Consider the following 11,336-nt stretch of genomic DNA (forward strand, 5'->3'; position numbering starts at 1 on the left):
CAAAGCAGAGACACACTGTAGGCTCGCGCACAACAATCACAGCTCAGACATACACTTCTCTGACACACAAAGTGAACTTATCCCGGAGCATCCCACAACAGACACGCACGGTACAGAAACACACACCACAGAGACAATCTGTACGGACACACAACCCACAGAGACAGAGAGGAGTAGTACACCCAACACAGAGACAGAGAGGAGTAGTACACCCAACACAGAGACAGAGAGGAGTAGGACACCCAACACAGAGACAGAGAGGAGTAGGACACCCAACACAGAGACAGAGACAGAGAGGAGTAGCACACCCAACACAGAGACAGAGAGGAGTAGCACACCCAACACAGAGACAGAGAGGAGTAGCACACCCAACACAGAGACAGAGAGGAGTAGCACACCCAACACAGAGACAGAGAGGAGTAGTACACCCAACACAGAGACAGAGACAGAGAGGAGTAGTACACCCAACACAGAGACAGAGAGGAGTAGCACACCCAACACAGAGACAGAGAGGAGTAGCACACCCAACACAGAGACAGAGAGGAGTAGCACACCCAACACAGAGACAGAGAGGAGTAGCACACCCAACACAGAGACAGAGAGGAGTAGTACACCCAACACAGAGACAGAGAGGAGTAGCACACCCAACACAGAGACAGAGAGGAGTAGCACACCCAACACAGAGACAGAGAGGAGTAGTACACCCAACACAGAGACAGAGAGGAGTAGCACACCCAACACAGAGACAGAGAGGAGTAGCACACCCAACACAGAGACAGAGAGGAGTAGCACACCCAACACAGAGACAGAGAGGAGTAGTACACCCAACACAGAGACAGAGAGGAGTAGCACACCCAACACAGAGACAGAGAGGAGTAGGACCGTCCATTCAGCCAGTCCATGTGAGGGTATCCTCAACGGACCTGTCACAAAGACCCAGCCTCAGGCCTGCCTCAGTGCTATAAAGCTCCACATTGAGGCATGCGTATTGGGTGTTCGCTGCCAGGAAGAGCACGAGGTGTGTGTCACCACCAGGAACTCAGCAGAGCCGACTGAACCGTCAGATACGGTGAACGGGATCTGTACAATCATATCGTCCGTGGAGGCTGGACTTCCTTTAGAGGCGGGACTTACTGTAGACGTGGGACTTCCTGAAGAGGCGGGACTTCCTTGCTTGCTAGATGCCCGTGTGCCTATACCTGTTCCCGACCCGTATCTCTCCCCGTCACTAGACAGGAAGGGGATCAACCAGTCAGAATCCCAGTTAGCCTCACCTGTCCTACCTACTGGGCTAGAGAGTGGAGGAATTACCGAGACACAACAACGACAACAACAACAAACACAGCGCTCCAGTTCACGACCCCAGGAAAAGGATGCCGTTCAAACCCAGGGCCTAATCCCTGAGCTCCAGGACCAGTGGGGCTCTAGCACAGAGACACCCAGGGACAGTGAGCACTCGCCTGGGGAGTATAAGTGGGCTGAGGCCTGGCTGAGGGAAGGCTCCACCTCTGTAGATTTCAAGCCTGGTTTTGCTCATCCCCAGTCTGACACTGAGGGGGACATTGAGGAATGCCTACCCCCCCACCCCTACTCCCTCCCCCACATAGACAGGCCGCTTTGCTCTGACAGGTTAGGGTCAGAAGACTCAGAACATTCCCAGCTGAAGACCTCAGACAGAGAGTACAGGACAGGATCAACCCATTCCCTGTCTGTGGAGAGAGAGGAGGAGGAGGAGGAGGGAGAGGAGGAGGAGGAGAAAGAGGAAGAGGAAGATAGTCATGTTTACAGTCAGCAGGAGAAGGCAGTAGAAAGCACGTCCTGTCCTTATTCAGCACAGTCAAACACTGTTACAGCAGAATTCTCTGACCATACAGACACTGTTACAGCAGAACTCTCTGACCATACAGACACTGTTACAGCAGAACTCTCTGACCATACAGACACTGTTACAGCAGAACTCTCTGACCATACAGACACTGTTACAGCAGAACTCTCTGACTCTGACCATATTGGGCTGCCAAGCACAGAGGAGACAGAGGATGCTATAATCCCCTTCAGCCCTACAGGAGTCTTCATAGAGATCACCAGTGATCTGCTTGTTGACCTCAGCTCACAGGGTGTGTCTAGTGACATAGGTCAGGGGTCAACCCAACCTACAGAGAATGAATCTCGTCAGGGAGACAGCACAGAACCCTCTGCCTTAGATCAGGAAGCCACGCCGCTGAGGAGGATAAAGATTACCGTGGGAACAGACTCTACTGTGGGTAACAACGAGGTCCAGAGCCAGCTGAAGGAGCTAGAGATCCATCACAGCATCTCTGGGCCTGAACCCTCTCCCTGCACCGTGCCACCCTCCATCCTGTCTCTGTCCTGCCTCTCTGACTCCAACAACAACACCAAGGCCAGCGAAGGGTCTGTGTCGGGGTCTCCCTGTACAAGGGGTAAGGGGCCAGAGCAGTGGTCCTCCAAGGTAGAGGTAGCCCCCCAGAGCAGCTCAGAGGAGGGTGGGGATAAAACCCATGATGAGTCCCCTTCCCTGACCGAGCCTTCCACGTTTACCTCTGACCTCCTGGGGGAGACCACAGAGACACCAGACAGCCCCCTAGAATACCCCCCTGAGGACTCTGAGGAGTTCCTGTCCTACCTGGCCTACAAGCACTACTGGAGCAGTGAGGACTCAGCCGTGTCCGGGTTGGGGGACGAGTGTCAGTTCAGCTTGGCTGAGGTGGAGGAGCTAGAGAGGCTTCAGGGAGAGGGCCACGGAGACGTCCTTTATCAGAACCATACAGACACTACAGGCTGTAGGAGAGATATCTCTAACCATACAGCCACTACAGGCTGTAGGAGAGATATCTCTAACCATACAGACACTACAGGCTGTGGGGAGGTTGTAGAGGGGGTAGTTAATTCTAATTGTGCTGCTAACAGCCCTTTAGACCTCTCTGAATCCTTAGCTTCCTACCTGGAGACCAGAGGCCTGCTATTGGACAGCACGGAGAAAGAGGAGGTGCAGCAGTCCAGCCCCCACCAATCCCCTAACCCTCCCTCAGAGGGAGACAGACAGGACTGTAGCAAATCACCTGGGGCTTTAGGATTAGAGGACAGTTTGTTTGCTGAGGAGGCCAGCTCGTACAGCTCCTACCTCCAGACCAGCTCTCACCCTGCCCTCCTGCAGCAAGATCGTGGGGTGAGGATTGTGAGGTACCCCTACTCCGACGTCAGTCTCAACCTGCTCTCCCTCAGTAGCCTCGAGCCCATCCTAGAGGCAGACTCCGACCGCTCCCTGGACAACTCTGGGATTGTGGAGGATGTGACTGGAGTAGAGGAGGAGGAGGAGGAGGAGGAGGAAGAAAAAGAAGAGGAGGAGGAGGAGCGACGACAGAGTGTTAGGATGAGGCCCACTGAGAAAGACAGGGACAGTGTTGTCCTGTCTGGTGACATCATCCTGTCCAACTCCACCTCCGGCCTTAAGAGCCCGTCATTGTGTCTCCCCGAGGACTCATCCAGTATCGAGTCATCAGAGCACCAACTGGACTCGTTGACCTTTGACCCCGATGACCTCAGGGTTATGACCTTACCACACGACAGGGACCATGCAAGCAGCGAGAGACGCTCCAGTCCAACCCCCACCTCTGTGTCCTACGACTTTGACACCACCAGCACTAACAGTGAGGAGACGGAAGAGTCCATCCTGCCTGTCTCAGGGGGGAACACCAACCTCCACAAACCCATGAAGAGCAAGTCTAAAGGCAGCCAGGAAGGGAGGTCCAAGAGCTCCAAGTTCTCTGTCTTTGCCAAGATGCCTTCTTTCAGGAAGGGGAAGAGTCTGAAGAATGCCAAGGGGGAGGACTTGCCCCGGGACTCACCAGACCTGGGCCTGAGCAGGGATATGGGGGGAGGACAGGTGGGACAAGGGGGAGACACCTCGGATGATGACAATGTTTTCTTGAAGGGGGACATCCTGAACCAGACGGTTCAGCAGTCCTTCTCCTCCAGTCTGGGTGGTCACTACGAGACAGAGCAGGAGGATTACGGCTTCTTCCCCTCCACACCGCGCACCCGCCATGTCCGCCTGCTCTTCAGGGACGGGCCTGGGGACACCCCCCTGACCTCCCAGCCTGGAGGTCTCAGACACAACCAGACCGGTGCCCCCGAGGGCCTGCACGGCTATAAGAGGAGCAAGAGCTCGGACAGCCTCAATCTTCGCATGCGCTTCGCCCAGGCCCACAAGTCCCTGTCCAGCCTGTTTGAGTCTCGCTCCATGGACAAGGAGAACGAGGAGGAGCAGGTGAACATTGAGACTGGGAGCGAAGGGGAGGTGGGGCGAGCCAAACAGTCCTGGAGGAGGCTAAAGAGAGAGAGGGCCAAGGAGGCAGAACTGCTGAGGAGGACCCTGTCTGTCCCGGTCGGGGACGGGGACAAGGGAGGGGACGGTGAGGATGGGGGTGTGAGGACGCCCAGACAGATCCATAGTGACTATGCGTCCCGCTCTGCCTCAGTGCTCAGTGTCCCTGGGTCCCCCTCCTCTCCCAGGGCCCTGTGTCTCACCGATCCCCTCACCAAGAGGGGCTTCCAGGACAGTCACAGCGGGGCCGGGGAGAACACCCCACTGGGCTGCAAGTCAGAGGGCCAGAGGAGGAAAGGGAAAGTCCTGCCCAACGGCCTGTCAATAAACTTCTCTGACTCCGGACCGGCGTCCTCGGACGACTCTGAAGCCCCACCCACAAACGATTCCAGCCCCCTGTCGCCCATGAGCCCCGCCTCCCTGGCCACCCTAGCCAATCAGCTGTCTTGGTCCAGCTCCAGGTCCCCAGGAGGAGCCTTTGAGAGCACAGCGTCTAGCATGGCAGCAACACCAGACACCCCAGTGAGACCCATGAGCCCCAAGCCCCACAGCCCCAGACCGGCTGCCCAGCACAGGCCCTACCGCTACCCCCACTCTGCCTCAGCCCGGGCCTCAGCCCTGTCCCTGGTCCTCATGGCCCAGTCAGCCAGTGTAGAGGGCTTGTCTGACCCACCAGAGAAGCCCAAGACTCTGAAGCCCAGAGCGGGGCCGCTAGGCTCCTCCTCCCTGAGTCCATTGGAGGACAGTGGAGTGGACAGCCAATCACAGATCAGCCTGCTCACACCTATGTCCATCAACCAGTTTGAGGTAAGACACAGCTATATGATAACAAAGCTAATAATGCCTCATTGTTATCATTCGTCTGAAGAATTGCATGTGTTAAACAGCCCCAAAAATGTAATCTATTGAACAAAAATAATGTATTCTAAGCTAGCTATCCATACTGTGTGTGATGACGCTCACCCAGGGCCGATCCATCTTTGATTGACATGAGTAGGTTGTGTGAGAGAACAGGCTTCACTGGGGTCTGCTGTTCCAACATTTTGTCCCCATTGTGATATAATGGCCTGACTGTTTGTCTGTTTAACATCATGATAAAGCAGCCTTGTTTACCAATCTATCAAGATGTAGAGGGGAGGCCAGGCAGGGTGCACCATGGGATAAAGTGTTGACTCTGTCTTTCACTGGCCCTGCCTCAGCCCAGCCTCGGACTGAATGTAAATAACAGCCTGGGCCTAGGGCACTTCATCCATCTCGCTGTGTGTGTGTGTGTCTGTGTGTGTGTGTATGTGTGTGTGTGTGTGTCTGCGTGCGTGCCTGTGAGAGATTCTGTGTGTTTATGCGTTTGTGTGTGTTTAAGCATTTGTGTGTGTGTGTGTGTGTGTTTATGCGTTTGTGTGTGTGTGTTTGTGCATGCGTGTTCGTTCAGATGAAATGCAGAACAAGCCCCTCTTTATCTCCCTCCCTCCCTCTGCTCTCTCCTCTCCTGAAAGAGAGATGAGGAGGAGTGAAACGCAGAGTCAGCTCTTTCTTTCCTCCGCTGTGCTCTGCTGTCACTGGCGTGGTGTGGTGCATTTCCATTTTGTGAGTTAGTAGTCTGCTCCCGTCCCATCCCGCTTGACAGCTCTGAAACAGCCCAGCCTTACGCAGCAGGCAGCTGGGAGGCGGACTGTGTGTTTTAGCCCCCCCCCCCCCCAGTGGAGCCTGCAGGAAGCACCTAGCAGGAAGCACCTAGCAGGCAGCCAAGCAGGGACAAAGAAGCTAAACCACAGCATGATTACAGGTCATGTGACTTAGCTCAGTATTTATGCACACAGGAAATAGAAGGAGCTATTTTAATCAGTGGAATTACCTGTCAAGGTGCATCAGTTACATCAAGCACACCAATAAGACAATTTCATACATCTGTTACATCATACTTATCAACCATCCATAACAACTGTTTACAATCATGTACCAGTAAGAATGATATGCTGTCATGTACACAGAGAGACGGCATATTAGTTCCATAGAGGCCCGGTACTATAGTCTGGAGTGAAAGTGGCATTGCCAGTCCCATTAACCAGTTGACTATGCACCTAAAGACTCAGGGTGGCTGTAGACCCACCAGCCAGGCAGGAGGAGAGAAGAGGCTAGCAGAGCTTAAGTCTCCTGGGTCTGGACTGGTCACTACTGCCTCAGCCCTCAGACCATCATCAGGCCACAGGCCCAACAGGGAGAGGGACAGGGGTCCAAGACGCCACCGCTGCTCCTCAGACGACCTGTGGATCGAAGAGGAGAAGAGACGGAAGCGGAAGCTGGCCCGAGTCGTGAGGGGCAGCCTGGGACAACTCAACACCCACTGTCCTGAAGATCTGGAGAAAGTAAGACTCCACCATGCTTACCGCTGCAAAACAACTTACAGCCTAGCAGAGAGGGAACCTGTCTCTCTCCTCCTCCTCCTCCTTGCTCCTCTTCATCTACGTACTGTCTCAAGGAAGTGTTTTCTCCTCCATCTCCTCTATCCTTCGCCAGCTGTTTTCTCCCTGGAGTCTTGGCATCTCTCCTTTGTTAAAATGTTTTCTCTTCCGTCTCTTCCGTCTTTTTTGGATGTCTTTCTCACTCGCTCATGTTTCTGTGCCAGTCTCTCTCAGCGCCTACTCTTAGCCTAAACCTGTATGAACCTTCAGGTAAATCTGTTCTGGACAAACATATTATTACTATTGCTATAGTATTATTACATATAATACACACACAGTACCAGTCAAAAATGTTAACACACCTACTCATTTTTCTTTATTTTTACTATTTTCTACATTGTAGAATAAAGTGAAGACATCAAAACTACGAAATAACACATATGGAATCATGTAGTAACCCGAAAAGTGTTAAACAAATAAAAATATATTTTATATTTCAGATTCTTCAAGATAGCCACCCTTTGCCTTGATGACAGCTTTGCACACTCTTGGCAGTCTCTCAACCAGCTTCATGAGGAATGCTTTTCCAACAGTCTTGAAGGAGTTCCCACATATGCTGAGCACTTGTTGGCTGCTTTTCCTTCCCTCTGCTGTCCAACTTCTCCCAAACCATCTCAATTGGGAGGTTGGGTGATTGTGGAGGCCAGGTCATCTGATGCGGCACTCCATCACTCTCCTTCTTGGACAAATAGCCCTTACACAGCCTGGAGGTGTGTTGGGTCATTGTCCTGTTGAAAAACAAATGATAGTCCCACTAAGCGCAAACCAGATGGGATGGCGTATCGCTGCAGAATGCTGCAGTAGCCATGCTGGTTAAGTGTGCCTTGAATTCTAAATAACTCACTGACAGAGTCACCAGCAAAGCACCCCCACACCATCACACCTCCTCCTCCATGCTTCACTGTGGGAACCACACATGCAGAGATCATCCGTTCACCTACTCTGCGTCTCACAAAGACACGACGGTTGGAACCAAAAATCTCAAATTTGGACTCATCAGACCAAACGACAGATTTCCACCGGTCTAATGTCCATTGCTCGTGTTTCTTGACCCAAGCAAGTCTCTTCTTCTTATTGGTGTCCTTTAGTAGTGGTTTCTTTGCAGCAATTTGACCATGAAGGTCTGATTCCACGCAGTCTCCTCTGAACAGTTGATGTTGAGATGTGTCTGTTACTTGAACTCTGTGAAGCATTTATTTGGGCTGCAATTTCTGAGGCTGCTAACTCTAATGCACTTATCCTCTGCAACAGAGGTAACTCTGGGTCTTCCTTTCCTGTGGTGGTCCTCATGAGAGCCAGTTTCATCATGGCACTTGATGATTTTTGCGACTGCACTTGAAGAAACGTTCAGAATTCTTGAAAGGTTCCATATTGACTGACCTTCATGTCTTAAAGTAACGATGGACTGTCACTTCTCTTTGCTTACTTGAGCTGTTCTTGCCATAATATGGTCTTTTGGTCTTTTACCAAATAGGGCTATCTTCTGTATACCACCCCTACCTTGTCCCAACACACAGAAGAAAATACATTTAACAAGGCACACCTGTTAGTCACCTGGAATACATTTAAATGATCTCATGAAGCTGGTTGAAAGAATGCCAAGAGTGTGCAAAGCTGTCATGTTTAACACTTTTTTGGTTACTACGTGATTCCATATGTGTGATTTCATAGTTTTGATGTCTTCACTATTATTCTATAATGTAGAAAATTGTAAAAATAAAGAAAAACCCTTGAATGAGTAGGTGTGTCCAAACTTTTGACTGTTACTTTTCAAAAAAAAGAAAGGCAGGGTCTTAACATAGCAAGTTAGCAGTATACTAACTACTGTACACCTATAGACTGCTAAGAGGTAGGCCTAGGCAGGGTCTTAACATAGCAAGTTAGCAGTATACTAACTACTGTACACCTGGTAAGAGGTAGGCCTAGGCCTTGTTGGATCCCAAGCCTGGATTTTTCCTCCTCCCCACAGGCACGGGCTCGAGTGTCCCTGTCGACCATGGAGGCATTCTCCGGGATTCCCCTGAAGGCCCACTGCTTCTCCCAGAGCACCCCCATCGGACTTGACTGTCTGGGTTGGAGACGACGCATCTCCTACCCCTGTGAGTAGCTCCTACCTCCCTTTACATCCTCCTACCCCTGGGAGTACTGCATACTACTGCACACTACTGGCTCTCTCACTCTCTGTGCCTGGGTTGCTTCCAATACTTTAAAATGGCTCCCTTTCCTCATGATGACCACTTACAGTGCTGTCAGAAAGTATTCATACCTCTTGACTTATTCCACATTTTGTTGTATTACAGCCTGAATTCAAAATGGATAAAAACAATTATCTCACCCATCTACACACAATACCCCATTATGATGATGCAGTTTTTTTAGCACATTTATTGAATATGAAATACAGTAATACAGTATTTCATTTACATAAGTATTCACAGCCCAGAGTCAATAGATGTTAGAATCATCTTTGGCAGCATTGGCAATATTTGCCCATTATATTTTTCATTTTTTTGGGGTTGGTTGTTGATCATTGCTAGACAACCATTTTCAAGTCATGCCATAGATTTTCAAACAGTCAAAGAAACTGTAGTTCGGCCACTCAGGAACATTCACTGTCTTCTTAGTAAGTAACTCCAGTGAAGATTTGGCCTTGTGTTTTAGGTTAACGATTTCAAGCATACCCATAACAGCCACTATGTATGAAAATATGGAGAGTGGTACTCAGTAATGTGTTATATTAGATTTGCCCCAAACGTAACACTTTGTATTCAGGACAAAACGTTAATTGTTTTGCTATATTTTTTGCAGTATTACTTTAGTGCCAGAATGCATGTCTTGGAATATTTGTATTCTGTACAGGCTTCCTTCTTTTCACTATGCCATTTAGGTTAGTATTGTGGAGTAACTACAATGTTGTTGATCCATCCTCAATTTTTTCATATCACAGCCATTAAACACTGTAACAGTTTTAAAGTCATCATTGGCCTCATGGTGAAATCCCTGAGCGGTTTCGTTCCTCTCCGGCAACTGAGTTAGGAAGAACGCCTTTAACTTTGTAGTGACTAGGTGTGTTGATACACCATCCAACCTGTAATTAATAACTTCACCATGCTTATTTTGTTTTACCCATCTACCAATAGGTGCCCTTTGTGAGGCATTAGAAAACCTCCCGTTTTTTTGTGGTTGAATCTGTGTTTGAAATTCACTGCTCGACTGAGAGACCTTACAGATAATTTTATGTGTGGGGTACAGAGATGAGGTAGACATTCAAAAAGCATGTTATCCACAATTATTGCACACAGTGAGTCCATGCAACTTATTATGTGGCTTGTTAAACACATGTTTACTCCTGCACTTATTTAGGGTTGAATACTTATTGACTCAAGACATTTCAGCTTTTCATTTGTAATTCATTTGTAAAAAATAAAAAATATAAAAATAAACAGTTCCACTTTGACATTATGGGGTATTGTGTGTAGGCCAGTGACAAAAACATCTAAATTGAATCAATTTTAAATTCAGGCTGTAACACACCAAAAAGTGGAACAAGTCAAGGGTTTGTGAATACTTTCTGAAGGCACTGTAGTAACTTGAATCTAAGTCTGTGTGGGCTTGGCTACCACCTCAATCTCAGACTCCAACTCCATGAATCTAAGTCTGTGTGGGCTTGGCTACCACCTCAATCTCAGACTCCAACTCCATGAATCTAAGTCTGTGTGGGCTTGGCTACCACCTCAATCTCAGACTCCAACTCCATGAATCTAAGTCTGTGTGGGCTTGGCTACCACCTCAATCTCAGACTCCAACTCCATGTCTTTCCCCCGGCCTTAGCCAGGCTCTGAGTTTTAGTGCTGCTACTCTGTTCATTATCTATCCTCATTGCCATGTCACTTTTACCCCTACCTACATGTACATACTGTATTATCTCAACTACCTCAACTACCTGGTACCCCTGCACATTGACACGGTACCAGTACTCCTTGTATATAGCCTCATTATTGTTATTTTTTGTGTTACTATTTTCTATTTTTAACTCTGCATTGCTGGGAAAGGGCTCTCAAGTAATAATTTCAAGGTAACTCTACACTTGTATTCGGCGCGTGTGACAAATACAATTTGGTTTGAATTTCGTGTTTAAAATCATGTACTCACCAAATCCTGGATTAGCCCGGCGATATCATGCCAGGCAACATCTGTTGTGAAACAACGACTTTATTTTGGAGCTAGGTCTCAGACTAGTCTCTGAGCTAATTACTATGTGCTTTGGCATGGGCAGAGTATTGTTGTAGTTCCGCATACCACCAGCAGAGGTCACCGCATCCTCTACACGTCAGTGGTCCCACAGTTTGCTGGAGCTTGTAAAGGCATTGTACTATTTGCATTGACAGACCCACTTTATCCATTTGTATTGACAGTCCCTCGGGATGAGAGCCAGTGTCGTCATAGGTTTTAAATCCCGGGCAATGAGGTTCTCTGGGAACAATATAGAAACACTGTGTTTTCCACAGTGATGAGCCTCTGTAAGGTATGCT

At 49.3% G+C, this 11,336-nt stretch overlaps 1 protein-coding gene across 2 annotated transcripts in view; it reads left to right on the forward strand.

The window, feature by feature from the left end:
* The first annotated feature begins 804 nt into the window (after positions 1-804).
* LOC115152897 (rho guanine nucleotide exchange factor 4) overlaps positions 805-11,336 on the forward strand; it is an 82,648-nt gene continuing 72,116 nt past the window's right edge. The window contains exons 1-4 of one of the 2 annotated variants that reach the window (XM_029697816.1): positions 805-1,966; positions 2,000-5,152; positions 6,430-6,708; positions 8,774-8,903. In XM_029697816.1, coding sequence (XP_029553676.1) covers positions 3,392-5,152; positions 6,430-6,708; positions 8,774-8,903 — 2,170 coding nt within the window. In that variant the 5' untranslated portion in view covers positions 805-1,966; positions 2,000-3,391. Of the gene's footprint in view, positions 5,153-6,429; positions 6,709-8,773; positions 8,904-11,336 lie in introns of both variants that reach the window. The other variant, XM_029697824.1, reaches the window with a different exon arrangement.

This window comes from Salmo trutta, chromosome 2, assembly GCF_901001165.1.
Source record: "Salmo trutta chromosome 2, fSalTru1.1, whole genome shotgun sequence".
Lineage (NCBI taxonomy): Eukaryota > Metazoa > Chordata > Actinopteri > Salmoniformes > Salmonidae > Salmo > Salmo trutta.